General features: G+C 41.1%; 1 protein-coding gene across 5 annotated transcripts in view; it reads right to left on the minus strand.

The window, feature by feature from the left end:
* Positions 1-768: 768 nt before the first annotated feature.
* Positions 769-24,272, minus strand: part of LOC121917799 — a 72,803-nt gene continuing 49,299 nt past the window's right edge. For 2 of the 5 annotated variants that reach the window (XM_042443943.1, XM_042443925.1), the window contains 12 exons: positions 21,779-21,925; positions 20,187-20,594; positions 19,323-19,442; positions 15,121-16,899; positions 14,159-14,239; positions 12,264-12,350; positions 11,273-11,364; positions 10,668-10,753; positions 9,874-9,940; positions 8,750-8,901; positions 6,196-6,354; positions 769-2,345 (listed from right to left, as the gene is read on the minus strand). In XM_042443943.1, coding sequence (XP_042299877.1) covers positions 2,107-2,345; positions 6,196-6,354; positions 8,750-8,901; positions 9,874-9,940; positions 10,668-10,753; positions 11,273-11,364; positions 12,264-12,350; positions 14,159-14,239; positions 15,121-16,899; positions 19,323-19,442; positions 20,187-20,594; positions 21,779-21,925 — 3,417 coding nt within the window. In that variant the 3' untranslated portion in view covers positions 769-2,106. The remainder of the gene's footprint in view (positions 2,346-6,195; positions 6,355-8,749; positions 8,902-9,873; positions 9,941-10,667; positions 10,754-11,272; positions 11,365-12,263; positions 12,351-14,158; positions 14,240-15,120; positions 16,900-19,322; positions 19,443-20,186; positions 20,595-21,778; positions 21,926-24,272) is intronic. The other 3 variants (XM_042443932.1, XM_042443940.1, XM_042443949.1) reach the window with 3 other exon arrangements.

The following is a 24,272-nucleotide window of genomic DNA, read 5'->3' on the forward strand; positions in this document are numbered from 1 at the left end:
TATAACTCAGTTAACTCTAATGTATTTTCAATGAAGAGACACAGACAGCCAACTGGTCTTTTAATGTGATTTTAATGTCTCCTAAGGAGATGCAACCAGCTATTAAACAAGCCTTAATTGCTGCCCAGGGCATCATCGTGCAGAAGACAGCAGAATGACAGTGAGGTCCCTGCTTTAGTAGAAGACTCCATGTTTCATTTTTTTAATAGTAAAAATACATAAATTGTCATTTTGGGGTCCCCAAAATGTATAACTGCCCAGAGCTACCAGCAGCCTTTATATCATCTTTGTTCAGATATATACTAATCCATCAATACTGTATGTATTTTCCAGGAAATAACTCCCCAGACTTTGCTGTATACCCTAAGCCTCACTCAGGTTCGCCAGCTGACAAGGCAAAAAAGAAAAAAAAAAAAGGCTTGGCTGGGCTGCCCTGTTTGTGATGTTGTTTACAGCAGCTTGACCTAGGGGAAAAGGAACAAGTGAAGCTTTTCACACCATGGAGAGAAACTCTCCTGTTGTAGTTACAATATTCATTCAAGTCAGAGCCAATTTACTGTGATTCTCTTGTTGGGTTTTCTTGGCAAGATTTATTCAGAGGGGGTTGCCTTCCTCTGAGTCTGATAGTGTGTGGGGTTTATCACACGGGAGGAATTTCTAATTTCAAATGAAAAGAAAGTGGGGTCAGAATGCAGTCATGTGAATTCACTAGTTCAGCAAATTTATGTGAATTCGAATTGCGTTTGAACTGACTCGCCATTGCCCGAAAATAGCTTGCCATTGCCTGAAATTGCGTGTGGTGGTCTATCACGCAACAACGTTAAACCCCATGATTGCGTTCGGATTGCCATTGGATTATACTTCCAATTTCCCTTGTCTGATAAACTCCTGTGATATCCTCAAGATCTGCTTATGTGACTGAGCAGATATATGAATGCTAGTCTTCAGGAGTCATAGTTCAATACTTAGACCACTATACCACATTGGCTCTCATCAGTTATTCATACTTTCTGTTCCATTTAAAGCAGGACTTGGCAAACTACTTGTTTACATGTCAAGAGCCAAATTCTCCTAGGGCAGGGGTGGGATCATATGGCCCTTTAGATGTTGTTGAACAGCAAGCCCCAGCAACCCTAGTCAGCATTAGCAGTGGAGAGGAATGCTGGGAGTTGCAGTCCAACAACATTTGGAGGACTGTACAATTCCCACCCATGCCTTAGGGATAATCATTTGGGAGGTGGACTGGGGCAGAGACTTAAGTAGCTGAGCCTACTGCATTTCTCTTTCTTCACCCAGGAGGCAGCTAGAAAAGAAACAGTTACTCTTGAAGACCTAAACCACCGGTTAGGAAAATTACTTTTGGGGGTGGGATTGTACTACAGCTGCCAGAATCCAATTAGCCAGCATGTAGCTCCGCTCTCTGGGGGGTTCAGGAAGTAATAGTACAAAAAAGTACTTTTCTCAACCCTCTGGTCTGAATGTATGTTGTACCAATGACTTTTGAAATTGGGCCACTGCTGGGTTAAGATGCACAACAGCAAGGTCAAGTAAAATAAGGGAAAAAAAGCTGTCAACCCTGCGCTTGAATTCTGTAGTGTGGATAATTGGTAATAAGGAAGCTCTTTCTTTTTTTGATCCCATCCTTAACCACACAAACATTTGTTAGGAAGAAAGGGAGACAATGTGACTCTCCCCTCTGAAAAGGAGTACAAATACAGTACAGTATTAACACACAGGTTTGGGAATGCTTTACCCAATTTCTGCATTTGCTTACATGTCAAACAAAGACTAAGTGCTTACAAGGAATGGGCTCAAGGTGTATATCACCTTGCCAGAACATAAAGAAAGCTTGGCTCCATACACTCTATTAAAGTTGAATAGGTGAAATATAAGACTGAGGCCTAAGAGGTTCTTTGACATCAGCAGAGCCTTTCCCAAGCATTTCTCTCTTCCTGTCCTCTTACAAGACAGCAAACTTTCAGGAACTGGAGGCACGACTTAACAGTGGCCACAGGTAGCAATCAGGCCCAGTCAATCAAAGATAGGTTCTGTGCTGACCTGCAGCCACACACATCTCTTTCAGCTGGAAAGGAATAAGCTGGCATCTCAGTCTTTCTTCCCAAATAACTTTCTGAAAACAGATTTGTTCTTCTGGCGAGGTGAGTCACCTTGGCTTCTCCCACCCAAGGTTTCTTGGGACCCACCAGGAGTGGTTACGAAGGAATGGCAACGAGGCCTGAGGGTGGAAGATGCTTGCTCTCCAATGTACAAAGTGACTGAGTAGCTGCTGCCAACCCCCACAGGTTCTTTGGACACTGACAAGGGTGAAATCTTCTGGTATGTAGCTGAAAGAGAGGATAACAACAGATTTAGCAGCAGCCTTAAAAGAAGATGAACAACAGTTGACCTCTATTTGGGCACTTATTATTTTAAGTACTATCTTTCCAAGTTTGGTGCCTTTCATGTGTATTGCTCTTCACGTCCTGTTGGAAATGGTTGGAGGGATGAGACTTGTAAGACCAGAATGTTTGGAGGGTACCAGGGTGGCAAAAGCTGTTTTATAATATACAGGATTTTTTGCTACTTTCTAATCCATCTTCAAATAAAGAGACAGACAGCATTGGCTGAATTGTATGTTATGCCTCTGACACAGAACTATTTATTTTGTTATAACTGTACCTATTGTTTACATTTATTATCAATTTATCACTAAACATGTGCAATTAAGAGCAACAATAATACATAAGAAATATATTTCAAAACAAAAAAATGACACTATTATATTAAGAAAATAGGATTTTGTTTATTTTTGTTTTGTGGTAAATAGCAACAAGCCCCCCCCCCCCCCCAAAAAAAAGAAAGAAAATCCACGCAGGAGATCTGAGTGTGTCCTTCCATAGGTTTTAATGAGTTACTGAAATACTGACTGATTATTTTAGCTGGAACTCCAGAAATTATATCTAAATCCCAAGGCTTAGTTTTGGAATATATGAAAAAAGATATATACACATGTATGAATCTACTTGGGGACAGCATCTGTTCAGATCACACTCAGAGTGCTTGCCCCTTGCTCCTGAGTATCTGCTACAACTCCATGCACATCTGAGATATAAGTTACAAAGGCCTTTCTACATAGCTCATCACCATCATAAAGTTTATTGAATGGGAAACAGAGCACTCTAATACTTTCTATTGGAGCACTCTAATACTCAGGAAAGCAAACTTACTTCTTTTGTTCTTCCTGCCACCTCATGAAAATTTTAATACTTTTATTTCCACAAACCTTTTAAGTGACACATTCATTCCTTCAAAAATATTTTTCAATTTTTCAATGTGGGCTTCTGTTAATGAGGCATTTCATAGAAACGATGAAATTCACTTGGAGAGATGGGTTACATATAAAGATCTTTTAAAAATAAATAAAAATACTAATTCTTTGACTATGAAATCACGGGAAGAATTAGAAGAAGATGGGCTAAATGTAAATTGGTTTTTATATCGCCAGATTAAAGAAAGATTCATGTTGGATTTGAAAACAATCAATATTGAGCCAACAACTCAGGATTTTGATAAGATAATCTTTGCAAATAATGTTGGGAAAATCTCTAAATTTTATAAATTTTTGTTAAAATTGGGAATGTATGAAGAAACTGTTAAAGTGTCAATGCTTAAATGGGCACAGGACCTGGGAGAACCCCTCGCCCTAGACCAATGGGAAAGAACTTGGTGCTATCGATTACAGTATACGGCTTGTATTGCTATAAAAGAAAATTATTATAAAATGCATTATCGCTGGCATTTAACTCCCCTGAAGCTTTCTAAAATATATAAAAACGTAAGCCCAAAATGTTGGCACTGTGGGAAGAAACAGGGATCATTCATACTTATGTGGTGGTACTGTGACTTTGCCAGAAAATATTGGATACAAGTACATGGAAAGATGCAATTGATATTGAACTGTAAATTTAAATTTGAACCCAAACTGCTCTTATTGAATATGATTTTAGATGTTAATTTGGAGAATGCTCATGGGAAATTATTATTTTATATGATTTCTGCAGCCATAATGGTTTATGCAACTCACTGGAAGGGTGCTGCTAAACCCACATGGAAAGATTGGATTATAAAACTTCTTGATTTCATGGAAATGGACAGACTTACCAGTTATGTCAAAAATCTCAATTGGGAAAAGACCAAGAAAATATGGAACCCGTTAGTGTCCTTTATTTGTGTTGAAAACATAGCCTCTAATTTTGAATGGTAATACGGTTGATTTAGTAATCTTGACATATAATATTGAGAGGCTAAAAAATAAGTTCAAAGTATATACATAAGATAGTAAGTGAGTCCAATCATGATTTTGGTTCTTTATTTACCTCCTCTTGAAAGGACTGTAGAGAACCTAGTTAAGCAAGGAGTGAAGGTAAAGAGAATTTGATTTGAATGCATTAATGGTCAAAGCCTGGCAACTTTGTGTCTCGCTGTTCCTCTTGGAAGTCAATTTGTCTTGTTATATGTTAGTTCGTAATAGGTTAGTTTGTTAAATTGTCAATAATTAGTTATGTGTTTGTTACATGTTTGATTTTGTATTTTTGTTGTTATGTGTTTTTTATTCTTATCTATAAAATATTTGAATAAAGATTAATTAAAAAAACCAATTTTTTTTGCAATTTTCACTACCTTTTCCTTTTATGTTTTAGATTTCTAAAATTATTAACACAATTATTCCATCTAAGATTCCACTTAAACATAAGAGTTGTTTGAGAGTGGTGGAATACACTGCCTCTGGGTGTGGTGGAGTTTCCTTCTTTGGAGGTTTTTAAACAGAGGCTGGAAGGGTGTCTGTCAGGATTGCTTTGAGTGTGTATTCTTGCATGACAGGGGGTTGGACTTGATATCCCTTCTGGTCTCTTCCAACTTTACGATTCTAATTTATTTACTGGTACTTTATGAAATGGAAAAGCAGGATATACATCTGATAATAAATTATGAAACATGAAAGAATTTCCAGGATAGAGGGCATAACCTCATAGCTTAGAGATTATGCACTGAATCTGGGTCTTTCTAAGCCACTTGGCTCCAATCCACTGTTGCCTGAGGCACAGCATACCGCTATGCTTCATTCCTAAAGCACAAAACACAACACTGTTTTGTGTGCAAAGAAAGCCTGGAAAAAGTTACTTTTTTAGACTACAACAGGCAATGTAGCTGGGGGATTCTGAGAGTTGTAGTCCAAAAAGTTAATGTATCCACATTCTATTCTGTCTGTGCTTCTTGAAATGTAGATCTCAGGATTCAAGCAAGCAAATGTCATATAAGAACAATTATTCCTTTTATTGGAGGATTGGACAACACATATATTGGCACATAAATGACTGGATGAAAACATATGCACATTATGTGTATGCATGTGTGTACACACAGAGAGAGAGAACTCGCATATAAATACACATTAACACAATTCTTAAAGTCAGCAGTAACTTCAGCATGCCTGCAAATTTGTGCCCAAAGGCCTGTTACAGACTGCCAAAATAAAGCTGCTTCGGGTCTCTTTGGAGGTATGCTATTTAAATGATGCATGGGTCCTATAAGTCCGGAGGTCGCACCAAAGCCACACTCCATTCCTAAGCACTGGAGTGCAGCTTTGGTGCAGCTTCCCGATTCTTAGGATGCATGCATCATTTAAATAGCATACCTCCAAAGAGACCTGAAGCAGGTTTATTTTGGCAGTCTGTAACAGGCCAAAGTGTTCTTCTGACACCTAGTGGCAAAATCAAGCAATTAACTTGCTACTTTTGGAAGAACCTTTAAAGGACACAGCCAGGCACTGAAAATAGCATAATGATATCATGTCGGTACTTAGTCACAGACATTTAAGCTGTACTTGAACAGAAGGACATGCATGTTGTAGCTGGAAAGAGTCAAAGTGAACAAATGGTAGACATTCAGAAGCTTAGAGACCTCTTGGTACAAATTGAAAGAGATCTAAAGGACTAATGGGAGATCTTTTTTGTCTTTTCCCCAGCAAGTAAAGATCTCCTTCACAGTAATTAAGTATGTGTTGTTGTTGTGTGCTTCAAAGTCATTTCCGACTTATAGCGATTCTAAGGCAAACCTATCACTGGGTTTTCTTGGCAAGTTTCTTCAGAGGGGGTTTGCAATTGCCATCCTCTGAGGCTGAGAGTGTGTACATACCTGATGTAAAAGAATACGACCGCCTCTTGTTTGTAATTAGCCCAAAGTCCTCCTCTTCCTGACAAATATAAGGATCTTGTGACCTTGCAGACTGTGTAGGAGGGCATGGTGTCAGGCTGTGCTCTGCAGTATAAATGGCAGCAGATCTGTGAACATTTCCTGGAAGAAGAGTTTGGTTGAATTAGCTATGTGACACACTGACTGGGCAAAAAAAGTCTCAAGATCAATATGTGAAGAGATAATTAAAGACAGGAAAGAAAAGATATTGGAAATGTTATTGTTCTTATTTATTACAACTACTACAATCCCTAAGTCATCATAGCTACTGGCTATACTGGTGATCCTGGCAACTTAGTCAACAGTTAAGTTCTTCCAAACTCTGGGGAAAATGAAGGTGAGCATGGTGTCCCTTTGCTTGCATAGGAGAACCGAAGCAACAATGGAGTTATATACAGGTGACAGAGGCAGCATGCAAACCAGCAGTCCTATAACTCTGCCTACACAGCTGGAGTAAACTTGGGTTGCCATCTTCATCTCATGCCAGAAGAAGTCTTCATGACAATCTTCCATTTTGTGATTAGTGTGGATTCTGGCATTAAAAAGAATGGGATATGCACAAGCTAGTTTGTCCTTAAGAGTGGAAGTTGAATGTATCCACAGAAGAGATCCCTCCTGCCAAAGTCTGCCCTTGCAGAATGGTCAGCAATTTGGGTAGTGTCTTACAGATGTACTAGAAGTTCAATAAGTAGATGCTCTGCAGATCATGGCTATGAGAACATTGATCCTTTACACTGCTACAACGCCTGCTGCTTTGGAGGAGTGTATTGAAGCAATTCAGGAAGTTTCAGAACCTTATAGAATCATGGAGATAACATGTCCTGAGCAATCTGGCAAAGGTAATTCCCTTCCCATAGATCTCGGATGGAAGGATATGAAGAGGGCCTCTTAGAGTCTAAAGGTTGCCATTCACTTCAAACAGATTTTAAAATACATATCCAACTTGTGTCATGCTATCTCTGCCAAGTCAGAGGGCTAAGGACAAAACTTAAAAAGCATTTTTTCTTTTGCCCCATGGAAAGATAATTGGGCCTTAAGTATAAAGGAAAAGTGGAAGGAATTAGGAAGAGAGATGGATGGGCTCAATTAAGGAGATCACGGGTATAAATCTGCAGAAACTGGGAAGAGTAGTGGAGGATAGGGGGCCTTGGAGATGTCTCATCCACAGGGTCACCATGAGTTGAGATTGACTCAAGGGTAGTTAACAACAACAAATAAAGGAAAAGTCTATCCACATGATCACTATAAGGTCTGATATCATGCTGACATGATGACAACTAAGAACACTTTCAGTGAGATAATTTTCAAAGGGATCTCTCAGAGTGGCTTAATTCAGGGCTATAAGAGCCAGTGGTAGACTGCAGGGGCAGAAGCCATGAACAACTCATTTGTTCATGGCTCATTTACCCTTTGAGGAAGCACTTGCTATGGCTGGAGTGGGAGATAAGAGAACTCTACCTCAGCTTATGTGGAACTGATATTAGTTCTGTAAAGTGCATTTGGGTTATGTCCAGCTAGGCTTGGCAAAGGATGGGGAGCTCCCTAGTTCTTGAGTACTTATAGTCAAGGTGCTTCTATATGCAACATCACTGTGTCCTCACTTTGCCAATCACTGTAACTACAGCTGCCTGCACTTTACTCTAGCTTAGACACTAGAACACAATTGACTCTTTGAGGAGCAATTGATCATGAACTCCTTCCAAGGAGCCCATTTGGCAGGGATGAAACTGGGGAAGGATCACTATTAACAAATAAATAAAAATCAACATGTGATACTTGTCTTTCTGGGTATCCCTAAGGTTCATTTTTTTTATATGCCAGAATTCATACCAGATAGGAAAAGCACAGTTTCTTGCTGCTACTCCCCCTATTATTTAGTTCAGAGATCTCTATAGTCACAGTACAAAATCAATTTGAATGGCTATCCCTCCTTCACAGAAGAAGCATGCATCTGAAGGGATGGCCTTCAACATAGTAAGTGCTGATAGGCTAAGGGCCCTATCGCTAGAGTCCCTTTGGACAGTTTTACAGAGAGATTAGAGAAAGGTCATGGATTTTAGGACTATATAGTATTTCCAGTATCAGAAGCAGTATGCTACTGCTGTGCATCAATTGTTGGGGGATGCAAGATGGACCATTCAAGTCCTGTTGGCTGGCTTCCTGTATGTGACTAGTTGACCATTGTGTGAACAAGACTGTGTGACTAACTGACTGGCTTTCAGTCTAGTCCAGCATGGCTCTTTATGTGCCCTTATATAGCCCTGCAACTTCTCAGTAATTTTAGGAGTCAGGTTGGATTAAGAGAGAAGAAGGCATGGGAACGGCTTTAGATAGTTACTTGTTGCATTCCCCTCTGCAACCACAATTTCAGAAGAATGGTGAATTCCACATGGATGGCACTTTAACTGAAGAGATGCCAGGAGGACATTGCTGATACAGATTGAGCAAGCATGATGAGGTAGGTACTAAGGAGAAGCTTTGAATTCTACAAACCCACCTGTCTGAGATGCTGCTATATCAAGGGGGTCCTCTTGAACGCCATAAGGCAACTGCATCCTGACCCTTGACTTCAAAATGGCTTCTTGGTTCTTGGTTGCAAGGGGCTGATGAAGGCCCAGGAAGTGAGAAACACTTTGGCCAGGAATCACACTGGAAAGAATGACAGCAATAGAAACAGAGTTGGTGCAAATCCCCACTTGCAAAAAGCTGTACTGCCAAGATGATGTGAGATTTACTGGTAGTCCTAGCATGTCTCCTCCACAAACCTTCTTATTCAGAGCCCTGCATAGAGAACTTGATCAACCAGTGCAACAATGCAGAACAGGCCACACATAGCTTGCAGGATTTCTTATCAGACCAGCCAGCTTCATCTGAGAGATGTTACTTAAGCCTGTGAAGCTGTTGCATGGAGCTGAATTCTGCTTTGCTGCTGCAGTACCTGTTGTACTGGGGCTTATTCCAGACATGAAGACATGCAGAGAACTGAACTGTACACCTGGTTAAAAAATGATCAAATTGATAAGAATTAAAGTGGTTCTGCCCACTTTGCCTTGGCTTCCACACCAATGTGTGTGGAAGTGTGTTGAAATGTGGCCCCTGAACAGAAAAAGGTTTCCCATCCTGCACTGATGTTTTTGTTTACAGCTGAAAAAAAATCAACAATTGCATATTAATGGAATGTGACTGTGATGATGGCGGGGTGGGTGGGTGAGGGAGTGACCATTACTATTAGGGCAAAGGCTAGAGAGAGGCATGCAAAAAAGCAAAGAACAATTACACCCAAATAGAGCAAATAGTGGTTTTAACACATAAATGTTTTGATTCACTTCCAAATGTTAAGACTTCTTTTAAAACAAAATTAAGAGAAAATAGCACACACTAATTTCCATCCAAAAATTTGAATGCCTAACTAACTTGTCCTCCTTAGTTTTGAATTTAGACAGAAAGTTCCAGAACATGTTTTTTTTAATCTACAATAATTGGCAAAATGGCACTGGATGACTTACATGACTTAGCTAGTTGATAATCTTAAGTGGCACTGAGAAACTCAATGGGCCCAGAAACCTGCAGTCCTGCTCCTAGCAAATCCATCTGTAAAGAAGCTTTGCTTGTTGTACTTACCTAACTGCAGATGTTTTTTCTTGAGCAGTCTGGGAAGCTGAATGGAAATAATCCATGTCATGTAAACCTTGAAACATAGCAAAGCCGCAATTGAGAAGTGGGTTTTTAAAAGCATGCACAAAGTGCTTTTAATGTATGAACTGCTCTCCACCCAAATAAATCTATGACTCTTCTCAGCAACACAACCAGGTTGGCTGCCAGCTACATCTTCACAACAGGATGCTGCACCTGCTCTAAATAGCATATTTGAATAATAAGTGTATTACTATTTAGATACCTTTTTGATACATTCTACTTTAAATTGATGTATATAACTAAAAACATAATCTTTAAAGAGGTTCATTATTACCCACAGTTTTACATGTAACCAGTAGGCAAGCATTTGGCAGAAACATGTTTCCCAAGCTAGAAACTATTATTACTATCCGGTGCATTCCTGTTATCTCAGGGGTGAAGAATGGCTGTCTTTCCATATGCTGAAGGAATACAGTCCTCATCTACTTTGGTCAACACAGCCAATGGTGAGAGGAAAGGCCTGAAATCTTATCCCATCTGGAGAGAGAGAGAGAGAGGTCCCCATCCCTGTTTTATTAGAAAGATTATCCCCCCCCCCCTTTTTTTTTTTACACCAGATTTGACTGAATTGTACAGGGACATGTTGTGGGGAAAATATAAAAAAGTTACAATTTGGCCACATGGAGACCTCTAGATGATTTATGTTTCTGATTGACAGTCATCTCTCCCTTCCATGGGTGACCTCTGTAGTTTCCTACTTAACAGTATTTCAGACTTACCTGAGTTCTGCTGCAATTTTATAACCCACTCTTTCACAAGTGGCTCAGTTGGAGCTCTGAGGAGGTACTTGGAGCCATCTTTCATCCTACAGGAATACCAAAGGAAATCAACAAAAAGTGATTTGATGGAGTACTGGAGATACTGGATAGAGCTAATTTCAAAAGCCCATCAATCTTAGAGCTAGAGGGTGGGATTTTCCAAAAATTTAGCATCACAAGCTATGTTTTGATGGCTGGTATTTCAGTAATGGCAACTGGAAGATTCTGAGTCAATGGATCTGAATCCATCCTGGGATTTAATTTGAAACCAAGGGCCCCTATTTTGGGAATAGCGTTAAACACTTTGGATAGCTTCTTTAATGTTCAGACTTAACATCCAGAGCAAATTCAGTGCTCTACTGTCCCAGAAGCCATGAGCCATCCTGCACTGCACTAAGTCTCTTCACTGTAGACCCAACATGTTAGTTATCCATGCCCTGTAGTAGTAATAGGAGGAGGAAGTGGAGGAGAAGAGAGTTCTTACTAGCATGTGTTAGTGTTTTAAAGAATTCAGAGCTTTATGAATCCATTAACTTGTTTAGGAATGGAAAACTGAGGCTACTCACTGCAATGTGAAACAGTTGTTCTTTTTGGTATATTCTTTGTTGAGAGAGCAAACAGCTCCGGATACGTTTAGCGGGAAGGCCACTGCAGAGCTCTGCTGTGCAAAGAGAAGCAAATCATGTAGTCTCTGGAATGTGAAAACTACTTGACAGCATAGAATAATATTTCTATATGAACAAGGGTGTCTCTGACCTGGAACAATGGAGTAATGCTGAAAGTAGAAGCAATCTCGGCACAAGCTCCCCCACCCCAAAAAAAAAGAATAAAAAGGAAAAAGAAAAGAAAAAGGCAGGCCACCCAAGATGTGACTATTAAGGTCTGAAAATGTGAATGTTCAGATGACTAAATGGTACAGTCTGAAACATGAAATGTCTTGAGCTTATTGAGATTAATTTAATCAGATATAATGTTGAGGGCAATGCTTTCTCATGAGTAGAGCTTATACTCTGTCAGAAGTTGAAAAAAGTTACTCTTTGGATTGCAGATTCCAAAATTCTCCAGCCAGCAGGGCCAAGCTGGTTGTGAGGATTCTGACATTATAGTCCAAAAAAACTTTCCCCAGTTTCTGAGCTTTAGAATATATCCTTGCTCTCTCTTGAGGGGGCATTATCATTCAGGAATCATGGTGAACTATACTGAGCTTAGCTCCTCACCTTTTCCCAATCTTTTCCCTACAGAAGAGTTTTTCCTCTGTGAGGCAGTTTAATTGCTTTTAAGATTTGCAACTTATGGCTAGACATGTTTTATAAACACAATTGTATAAATTCTGTTAAAAATCAATTCATGAATAACATTTTCAAGTGTACACACTCAGTGATCCTATGCAGGAGAGATGAAGTTATAAAACCGATGAAAGTTTGAATTTGAGCAGAATCAAAAAGAGCATGGGAGAGGAGTAGTAAAGAGAACAGTAAGCTTCTGGCAAAGGCCATCCTACACTATCACTCTTCCCTTACTCCTCTTCCCTTTTGATATTTAATTGGCTACCATTACCTTGAGAGTATCTTTCTTGTCTTGGTAGAAACACAATGTTTGTCTCATCAGCACTGTATGGAATGAGTTCCAGGAACGACAATTTGCCTAGGAAAACCGAAGTAAACAGTCAGATCCTGAGAAAACCTTGGAAATCTTACCATTTTAAGGCATAGTTCCTAGAATCCCCCATCCACCATACAAAATAGTGGGAGAGTATTGGGAGCTGTACTTTAGAAATAGTAACTTTTCCAAGCTCTGATCTGGAATACATGAGATTTAAAGTTGATTCACAAGTTTCCCTGTTGGGAAATTTAAAGTTAATTCACAAGTTTCCCTGTTTGCTAAGTTACATGTGTATGAAGTCCTCCATCTATCTGTACTTGCCTCTGGAAGACAAGCCAGTGCTTTACACTGGAGGCCTATACAGGCAAGCATCATCTAAGATAACCTCTAGGTCTTCAGAACATGGGGACATGACCATTAGTGCAGAGCAAAAGACAACATTTACTTTCTTCGCCTGCTGAGTAAATTGCTCCTCTGCTCATCCAAGAAGGACTCTTCACAATGAGTTCCAACCCCTCATTCTTTGTACAGCAATATATTTATCATCTCATAGTACTATACAAACATAGATGGCTCCTTCCAGCCAGCAGCTCTGCACACCTCATCTAATAGAGTGCTTAAAGTGTAAGCCTTTATTGTGGCCATTTCTCTAGTTGAATGTAAGTCTTAACTGTTGTGTTTTACATACATCTAAAGTATGCCATTGTTTTTCAAGATGAGATGGTTTGGAACAGAACGTACACAGATGTAGCACTCAAGACATATCAGAAGTGGTAAAATACCAGATCTTTGGTTAAAAGATTGGATCTAGAATTAGCATGAGTTTTTCCTCTGAAAAGTGATACAACTTCTCATTCACTGATATTGTCACCAATTCTAAACCCTTGCAAGCAGATGTTATTGCCACTGGAAACACCTACTTTCTTTCCAGCTTCTTCAGACTTAAAACTGTGCTGTACCTGACAATGGGGTGAAACAGATGGGCAGGAAAAAGTGGCTTAAAGCTGCCTTTTCTGAAGCCACATTGAAACCCCACCAACCACACCACTGGCTCCCAAGGCAGCTGGAGTGCTCATGTCATTCATGACCACATGATATGGTTTCAAGCCAGGAAGAAGCAGAAAAAAAACTGCTTCTTTTTGAAATGGTTTTTCTCTGCATAAGGTGCCTAGAGGGCACTTTCCTGCTGGCTTCAAGGCATGGGTCATCTAAATGCCACACCTTCAAGTCAGCCTGAAAGCACCTCTTTTTGCCTGTCTGTTTATCCCCATTGTCTCCTTTGTGTGTAACAGATACTAGGAGGTCTAAGATAAGAATAAAATATATGGTGCTTTGTCAGCTGGGAAAGCTTGCGGGTGCTTTGTCAACTGTAATTAGCTGCCTTGGGTCCCAAGCCAGGAGAAAGGCAGCAAGCAAGCAAGCAAGCAAATAAATAAATGGCACCTTGTGATGATTTAGGTGTAGCTAAGGCTTGGTATTATGTGAATAAATAGTGAGAAAGCTTTGGCTTTTGTGCTCCCCCTTTCCATTTGTATGGCAATTTTCACCTCCATTCCTTGTTTGAAACAAACCACAGTTTGTCATTTAGTTGGCAAACTATAATTTGTATTTGTTCGACAAACCCCAAACTAGATCCCTGTTTGTAAATCTTAATCCCGTCACTGACAAGCAGACACACATGCAATATCACTTGTTATGTGCTAATAATGTGCTATTGGAAAATGCAGGTGAGGTTGTGGCATGTTACTAGCAACCATCATCCCATACAAGGAATGTCACATCACAGCATATCAGTACAAAGGAAAAGAGAGTATCTCCCCCACCATAATGCTGTGAAGATCTGACAATACCTTTTTGCCTCCTGCCTGCAACAAGTGCTTCCTTTCCAGAGTCCCTTCCATCATCTGAAGTTCCAGTTTACTGGGAAGCTGCTGGAAAGTAAAATACAATATTGGGGGGAAAAAGGCGCATGTCCTCGGGCAACAGAATTTGAATTACCAAGGCACTTTAGGATCACATTCCCCAAAACTGAGCAAATAAAAAGTGATATGATACCACTAATCAAAATTTCCTTTCAGCTGCCCCAAGCCAATGTATATGCATTTCTTTCACTGTGGCAAATTAGTGTACCTGATGCTTGAACAAAATGTGCAAACAGCTTATTCTGACAAGCTTGCTGTTGACAACAAATACTTCCTTACTATTAGTTATGAGTCAAAGTTTTGAAGTAAGACACCTCCAGTCTGACATCCACTAACTTCATGGAAAAGCAAATATTATAAAGTCATCACAGAAAATCAACCTGGTAATTTTTTTTATAAATGTTGTCTCCCCCATCCCTTCCCTTGTCAATTCAGAAGCCATGCTGTTGGCCTTGGAAGAAGGAACTGGAAGCATATATGGCTCTTCAAAAGCTCAGCTACAGCTGTCATCATCCTTGACCATTAACTATGTTGGCTATGGATTATGGAAGCGGAAGCCCAGCAACATCTGAAGTACTTCTGGTTCCTATCCCTGCTCTTATTTTAAATTGTGGGTATAGGCTAGCAGCAGATTTGCAACTTGAATGTCTCGGGTAGTTCCATTTGCCCATAGTCTTTGGGAATATATGGGGAAAAGCAGTCAAAAATTGCCTTTCAAGCAGAGAATCCTGTTAAAACAGAGCTAGGGAAAGTTACTTTATGGACTATAGAACATGGACTATAGACATGACCAGGAGCATGCTGGGTCAGGGATACTGAGAGTTGTAGTCAAAAAGCAACTTTCCCAAACTCTGTGCCTCCTCCCCTCCTTGACAGTCAATGATTCTGACCTTTCCAACAAATCTGTCCTCTTCTTGGAACTTCTGCTGCTTTAGAAGGCACATGCTTTGTAGAGATCCCATGGGCGAAGCCTCTGCCCTCTCAGGTTGCTCCTGGAAAGAAGATATGGAAGCCCAGTCATGCTGGCTTGGACTGTTTTTCCTGTTGGTTCCTCTCTCTCCTTCCAATCTTTGAAGCATTTGGGCAGGGGTGGGAAGCCTGAATTTGGCTATCAACACATTGTCTGCTGATGTTAGTACGACTTTCTCACCAGAATTGTCTGGGCTTTGGATCTTATCTGCTTTTTCCCCTGCAATGCTGTGGGTTCCTGTGCTTCTCTTGTCCTTCTCCACATTACTCCATATAGCTTGCAGCTCCTCTTCTTCCTCTTCAAACAACTCATGAGCAGGGTGACACATCTCTGGCACAACTTGTGACTTTGGCCCTTCAGCCACATTTCCTCTGGAAGTCAGGATTGGAGGACCTGACTCTGAGGATGCTTCCTGGGGGTCTAGTTCAAGCACAGACATCTTGGGTGGTGATTTGACGACACAGGGTAATAATGAGGGAGTAATTCTTACAAAGCTTTCCACAGGGCTCTGGCTGATTTTCTTCCCTGGTGTCTCATTTGCTAAAGAGTCCTTCACTTGGGTGGTGTAGGACGTAGCACCAGCATTGCTTGTATGCTTAGTAGGGGATGGCTTCAGCCTCACCCTGGATGCCTCTCTAATTTGGGCCTTTTGCTCAGTTGGATCTTTTGCCTCCACCTCACTGGAGCTACCAGTTGTACTCAGTGATGCCGCAAGCTTGTCCCACTCCCAGCCTATCTGTTCATGCAGTACACTGATACGGGAGAGCCGGTTCTGTTTGAAATCCAGAAAGTCATCACCAGAGCTGCTCTGACTCTTGGGACTCTGTCTGTCTTCTTCACAAGGAGCAACAATGTAAGCCTTCTGCTTGCAGTAGTTTGGACTGATGCTTACCTCTTCAAACCATGTACTACCCTTGTCCTTACTGTGAACATCCCCAGCCCTAATAATGCTTTTGTGTATTCCTAGCTGCCCTTCTGTTCCTCTTTTTTGCAAGGGAGTGCTTTTCCCCTGGACTTTTGCCCTATCTGAGCTTCCATGAGCCACCTGACAGCCATGACTATCACTCTTCCTTTCTGCTAATCCATCTTTGATCACCTTGATGGTCTCATGGACATTTCTGAGGACAGTGGGATCCTTGGGGAGCTGCAGGCTCAGGACAGAACCCAGGGAAAGATGCTGGCATGTGCTTATCTTCTCTGTTGGTACCTGGGAGCTGATGAGACCTCTGTTTTGTCCCAAGAGTAGGCGTCCTCCAGCTGTTTCTCCAGCTGAGTTACACTCAATGTCAATAGCCTGTGCCAGTGGGTTCCTCATATAGTCTGTCATGTCTCCAAGGTTTGTTGGAGTCCATAAACGTTGTGCCTTCCTGCTGTTCTTTGGGGGCCAAGTGCTACTGGTGTTGTGCCTCTTTTCTTGAACAAACTGAAGATTCTTTAGTTCTGTCCCCATGATCCTCTGCAAGGTGAGCAGGTGGGCATCCCCTGCTGGTTTCCTTTTGCCTTTTCTCTTCAGACTTTGCAAAAGGCAGCTGGAGCTGGCTTTGGGCAAGGTTTGAGAGGCTGCGGTGCTCCACCCTGGACTGGGAAGTGGGAGAGAATAGGTTCGAGGGGGCATCTGCTTTATAGTTGGTGGCCTGGAGATTGAGCTTCCATGGGCTGCATCTCCATCTTTCTCTTTCATCTGCAAATAGGTGCTCACCTGTAGAGAGGGGGAAGCCACAGTAAAAAACACTCTCCCAAGGGTTCTGAAGCATTATTTTTTGGACCATTGCTCCTATACTCTCCAAGCCAACATGGCCACTGGCTAGGGGGATTCTGGAAACTGTAGCCCAACAAAGTAACTTTCCAAACTCTTTTCTTCTAACCTCAAGACCATGGGAGCCCAAACTACCCTGTTCTAGGTGGTATAGCAGGAAACTTGGGAGTCACACAGTTCTTGTTTAATGGACATGCACTGATACATGCTTTTTTTCTTGCTCAGTGTTTGCTCACACATCAGAGAAGGCCTCCTTCATGCTTCATTGCAGCAACCATGGAGGACAATCCACAACAAGTTTGAGGATATAAGGATCACTTTAAATTTGTACATGTGGAGAGGCTACCCCAAGTCTGGTTTACCACAGTCATATTTTAGGAGTCTGGGATGACCCAGCTCTGCCAAAATCTGCTATCTTGAAGGGAGCACAAGGACAGTACTGCTAAGTACATCTTACACTACTTCAACGTTGACAATATAGCTTGAAAAGGAGGCTATAGAATCCTGAATGTAATGTTTTAGTGGATGCTGCAGAGCCCAGCAGAATGGGAAGTGCTGTGATGGTACAATACAGTACAATACAGACCATTCCTTAGGGCCCATTGAGATATGCATAAATAGTGGGGTGGATACTGCATGTCTCGATGTTCCATCATGTTTAAAAGCAAAGCTTACCTCTACCCAGATAGCCAGCATGCCAGGAAGGAGACTCAGCTAGGATAACACACTGCACCAGGTGCTACTGCACACTTTCACAATCAGATCTCAGTATAATGGGGATCACTTTTCTGCAACAGCTGCAGAGGAGGCTTATATGTTTAACCCCATTAATGTTACATTGCCAGAGGGTTGAGAATGAATTGCCTTCATGAGTGGCAGATGGCTTTCTAGATGAATTTCACCTTATCCTCAGGAGCCCTCTTCTCTCCTATTCATAAGCTCTGCAGCTGCTTTAGTTTCTAACCGCGTGCTCCAACACTTCTCCAGAGGCTTGTTTTGGAGAGGTGGCTCTGGAGCATGACTCAGCCACCAATGTCCCAGCTCTAACAGCTGCAGCTCACAGAACTCCCAAGCCTTTCCCCTCAAGCCTTTTGCTTCAATATTCAATTGTCTTTTCTATGCCCTTTTAAAATCACACGAGTTAATGTAAGAGCCTCAGCAAACAGGTGTACAGTGGGCCCTTTGTATCTGCTAGAGTTTTGTTCCAAGACTCCCCATGGATACCAAAATCCATGAATGCTCAAAACACCATTAAATAAATTGGCATAGTACAATACAATGGTGTCTCTTATATAAAATAACCAAGTAAAGGTTTGCTTATTGGAATTTATATATTTTTTTGAATATTTTCAAACAGTGGCTGGTTGAATCCATGAATAAAAAATCCATGGATACAGAGGCTGACTGTATTACCCATCTCTCTATTCCCCATCTGTCATAGCTCCCAAAGTATTACTTTTTAGAAAGAAGCCCATGTAATCTATTTCCTCAAAGGAAACTAGTTAATCCTGTCTACAATCTAAATCAAAAAGGCAGAATACTTCAAGCTCATTTCAGTGTCAAATCCTGTATCTCTTTTGTGATGAGGTCAGAATTACTGTGTAAGATAAAACTGCTCTATATTCCACTTGACTGGTTGTGGGTTAAAGACCAGGTTTATCACTTTGGATAGGCAACACTGGCCCTGTGTTTTTAACAGTTGTGTGGAATAGGGAGTTTCCAAAGATGTGGCTTCTCTTAGGCCTGTTACAGACTGCCAAAATAAAGCTGCTTCAGGTCTCTTTGGAGGTATGCTATTTAAATGATGCATGGGTCCTAAGAGTCCAGAGGTCGCACCAATGCCACACTCCATTCCTAAGCACTGGAGTGCAGCTTTTGGTGCAGCTTCCGGATTCTTAAGATGCATGCATCATTTAAACAGCATACCTCCAAAGAGACCCGAAGCAGCTTTATTTTGTCAGTCTGTAACAGACCTCAGAATAGAAATACTATGACAGGACCAACAGGCTGAAATTCTTTTATCTATTTTAATAATAGAGGCATAGGATCATCATTTGGATCTTGCAAATGGCAACCCTTTAAAAAATTCACAAAATATTCAAAATATTAAAGAAGGTATTTTCTTTGGACAGCTCCTCAGGAGTTCAGGCACAAGCTGCAATGCACATCTAACTCATTCATGCTCTCCAACTCGGCAGTCATAGAGGTGAGATAAAAACATTTTCCAGTCTTCCAAAACCTGGGGAACTGATTGTGCTGTGGAACTTCTTTTGGAGTGAGGCTGTGATAAATTAGTCAAGGGTTCCTTGCATCATGCGGCCAATCCATCTAGCATGCACTTCACTCCACCCCTGCAGCAAGTTTACCTCTTCTGCATGCTGGTGCAGTAGCCTTTTCTTTCTCTTTAAACTACCCAAAGTGTTTTCTAAAAATCCCTGACAACGTTTCCAAAACGTTTTACAGGTTGAGGGTTTAGTTTCAGGGCGCTGGATTTCAGGAGAGAAAAAAACAAAAGAAAAATGTAAGGGAGGAGGAAAAGGATGGATGTAAAAAGGTGTCAGCACAAGCAATACTCTCTCAGCTTCAGAGGAAGGCAAGGACAGACCTATTTTGAACAAATCCTGCCAAGAAAAGCCTCTGATAGGGTCACCTTAGGGTTGCCATAAGATGGAAATGGCTTGAAGGTACACAGCAACAGCAAATCTGATATATAAAAAGGATGTGCCAGCTAGAAGTACGCACTGCAGCTTTTTACATAAAAAGCAACAAGATCTATTGATAAAGAGCATCCATGAGCATCCTACTGCCCAGCTGGCAACTACCAAACTTAAGTTCCACAATGGTCAATCTTAGTCAGGAAGTTTGGTACTCCACTAGTCACATCCAACTTCTGTCTGAGAATCTCTCCAATGAAAGGAAGTGACAGATGAGCCTCCAGTTGTTGGAATGAAACTCCCATCATTTCTTGCCATCAGTTTTGCTGGCTACAACTGATATGTGTTTGATTCCAACAATATCTGGAGGAACACAAACCCAGCAGCTGGATAATAAATTCTTGCCTCCTATTCTGCTTCGGTAAGAGTGGATGACTTCTGGTTCTCCAGATGCTACTTAATTCCAATACTCATCAGCCTCAACCAGAATGGACTGATAGTCAGATTAGGAATACAGATTCCACGTATTAGAATCACTAAACTGCTTTAATCTGACATGCCCAGAAAATACCTTACCTTATGCAAGGTCTCTTGTACCAATGATGGTGATACTCTAGACTGACTTCGTGGGGCTTCTTTCTCCCCCTTCTTCCCAATGCTCAAAATCAGGTTTACTGTGCCTCCCAAGCTGCCAGGGCCTGGTGGTGGTACTAGCAGCACTGGGGTCTCTGAAGGCTCTAGGATCAGAGTCTCCCTGAGAATGTCCAATTCAGGGTTTTCTGATTCTTCTAAGGTCTGTTTCTGCACTGGAAGGACATCTACAGTAGATAGGACTGCAGTGGATACAGAGGTCCTCTCTAGCTCATGGTCTTGTGCTGCAGATCCATTCTTTAGTGAACCTAGCATGGGTGGAGATCTTTTAGCCACACACAAGCTCAGAGTATCATCTGCCCCAGGTACACTGGTTTCAGGAGCTACTTTAATCTGTGGGATAAAACAATACAGTGAATTAATAGAGTTGCAGCAATAATAAGTTCCTTCCTTGATTTTAGAATTCCCTTTTAGAGCAGCCACACTGTCAAAGTTGTTGCTTGATGATATAACAATTTTTTTTATGACATAACTATTAACTTTGCCACCCTTCTATATTGCCCCTCACCCTGTGCCTATAACAGCAACTTGCTCCACAGAAACCAGACAGATGAAGCTAAGGTAGTAGCCACTTAACCATGAGGGACTCAGTGATTATATTGGACCTCTTGACAGCTTCCAGTACGATCAGTCAAGGCAGCCTTTTGAGTCTCTTCTCTGAGATGGAACTTCAAAGTACTGGTGTCTCCAGTCCTTCATAGAGGAGACATGTTTAGAACACGGTGCTGAGAGACTCCTGTTCATTGCCATGACTGTTAGCCTGTGGAGTCCCCTCCTATTTAACACACACACAACATTGCTGAGACAATTAATCCAGAGTTTGGAGTTGAGTATCACCAGTCTGCTTTTTTGGATTTAAATCTATTTGAGATCCGAATCAAGGTCTAGTGTCAGTAATGGACAAAGGGAAAGAAATTGAAGTTTAATCCAAGCAAAACAGACAGGCTCCTGATTAGTCAGAAGGCAGACCATAGAACAGAAACACAACTTTTGTTAGACAGGGTTACGCTCCTTTGTAAATTCAGTTTGGGTGTACTCCTGGATTAAGTCCTGCTCCTGTAACTGTATATCCAAATTTTAGTAGCCAGAAATGTGTTTGCACAGTTAAAGCTAGTGTATCAAGTCTTAGGGAGAGGTGGGGAAAAATCATCATCATCATCAGACAAACTGAAAGCGCTGAGTATGACTTTTAAAGCATTGCATAGGCTAGAAACAGGATGCATGGAAAACTGTATTCTTATGTGCACGAGCCTGTCAAGTTTGTACTGGATACTCCAAAGTAATTCTTGAGTCCACAATACCTGGAGCCAACTCAACCTTGGAAAGTTACTTTTTAAACTACAACTTCCAGGGTCCCTCAAACAGTACAATCTGGGAGTTATAATAAACTTGGGGAAAGCCCCAAGCTCTTTGTCCTGATCTATTCTGTTTCTGTGGCTGGATTTCACAAAGACCAGCAATGGTGCTGCTTGTTAATTCCCAGTACTTATAAGACCACTCAGCAACTGCATATTAACCTGGTGGTTTTGGGGCTTATTCAGAATGCCGTCCTGAGTCTCTGCGCCATTGTTTTTGTTGTCAGTGTCCTTCTGAGAACTCTGTGCATGCCAGTGCACCATCACCCATCCCAGCATACTTCGCAGTTCCTCCAATCGTTCCTTTATCTGAAGGCAGAACAAACAGGAGAAACAACAAGAGGCAAGAATGCCATTTTAAAACTTATCTGAAATTCTTTCCTTTCACCTTTAAATTTGAGCTTCAGTCTCACCATCCTTAATGCTATCAAATTTAGATGGGGAGGATTTATTTACTTACAAGATTAATTTTTCACATGTTATACCAAGAAAAGCAATATATAATCCACAATTATCCCGCTCCCCCCACTCATTTTATCTTCTCAATAGCCTTGCAAGATAGTTTGGCTGAGAGATTATGAGTGGTCCAAGACCAGCTTCATGACTGAGTGGGGATTTGGACTGCTGGGTACTAATTTAACACTCTAAACATTGTATTACACTGGCCCTCTTTTTAGAAACAGAATTTATTTAACATCTTGCCCCACAGAGAAGGAATGGGTAAGTCACTGATTCATCACTCAGTACTTATGTACTACCATTGCCAGTGAGCAGTAATCTCTGAATTTCATCACCTTAGGTGAGCCTTAGCAGAACCCAAATGAATGAATGAAAAACTAATGATCAAATCAATCCCACTGGATTCCTATATGCCAGGGTTGACAAATTGACAATCCTGAAACTGCATTAGGCTGCCAAATCTATTTTATCTGGCTCCAGGGAATCCTAAAATCAACAGATTTTAGCGGTGGTATGTCAATTGGAATAGTGTGGGGCAATGGGAGATGTAGCGTTAACAGGGCAAAAATGAAATACAAGGGAAGATGAGATCGATGCTTGAAATCTATCTCGCCTTCCATTCGTCCTGTTAGCCCAAAAGAACTTAGGGTCTGAATATCCCAGAAAAATCATGTAATTACACGAAACGATTTCACTTGATCTAACACAAAACCCGCCATTAAAGTGGTTACAAAGAAGCATTAACACACATCTTTTCACTTTTGGGATTTCAGCGATAATGCATTTCTGATATCACTTTATTTGTGCAATTTCACAATGATTGTGATAATCATCTGTGCAATAACTTGCCATTTTCCCTTTATTTGTAAGATGCTTTAAATGTGCTTTAATCTCTCTTTAATGCCAAAATTAGCCCCAGCCTTCTATCATCCATGGCCCTCCATGTCCTGACTCTAAGGGCAACATCTGCTCCTCCTTGCTGCTGCACCTGCTTGCTACCCTTTCCATATCCTCCTCATTTGCACAGCAGTGACATCTGCCTTCTTCCTTTTTGCTCCTACCTGCCTGCTCATTTGACAACTACTGCTCCTTCTTGCCACCAGGTCTAGGCCAACATTTTAAAACGAATAGGGAAGCAGTTGGCAGGGGACTGCTAAGTAGGGACAGAAGCAGCACTTCTACTTCCATGTCAATCAGCAGGAAAGCTTGGGCCACTTCTATCAATGACAGTTAATGTCAAATAAAGCTTGTTAGTCTCCAAGATACTAAAAGGCTCTTTTGCTGTTTTTCTCACAACAGATTAGCATGGCTGTCTCTCTGAAAGTCTGAAAGGTATTCCTTGTTGCAAGAATATATTTATTTCAAAGCCTGTAACAACCTAGTGTGGCAGATCTGTGTTTCTCATTGACACCATCCTCCCACTTTTGTTTTCAAAATAAATCCCTCCTACATCCCTATCAACACCCCATTGCTACTGTTATATTCCCCTGCTACAGATTTCACTGCAGTAGGGAATGGGAAGGAATCCTAATAAATATAAATATATAAATATCCTTTGAATATTTACTTTGGTTTAAGATCCATTTAACTCAGTAGGTGGGACATATGTCTGAATAAAAGGTTTAAAAGGATAAATCAAGGATATTGACAAGCTGGAATGTGTCCAGAGGAGGGCAACCAAAATGGTGGAAGGTTTGGAAACCATGCCCTATGAGGAAAGACTTAGGGAGCTGGGTATGTTTAACCTGGAAGGTTGAGATGTGACATGACAGCCAATTTAAAATGTTTGAAGTGATGTCATATTGAGTGATGATGGACTCCAGAAACTAGGACACAGAGCAATCGATTCAAACTGCAGGAATAGAGATTCCACATCAACATTAGGAAGACCTTCATGACAGTAAGAGCTGTTTGACAATGGAACATAATGCTTTGGAGTGCGGTAGTCTCCTCATTTAAAGGTTTTTAAACAGAGGCTTGATGGCTTTCTGCCAAGAGTGTTTTGACTGTGTATTCCTGTATGGCAGGGGGTTGCACTGGAATGGACCTTGTAGTCACTTCCAACTCTATGATTCTATCATATGTGCCATACAAGGAAATGTAGAATTGATCCTTCCAAAACGATTTAATTTCTTGATGCAACTTACCAGGAACTTAAGATCTACAGCAAGCATCTATATTATCTCAATAAGCACTG

The sequence above is a fragment of the Sceloporus undulatus genome, chromosome 1, assembly GCF_019175285.1.
Source record: "Sceloporus undulatus isolate JIND9_A2432 ecotype Alabama chromosome 1, SceUnd_v1.1, whole genome shotgun sequence".
NCBI lineage: Eukaryota > Metazoa > Chordata > Lepidosauria > Squamata > Phrynosomatidae > Sceloporus > Sceloporus undulatus.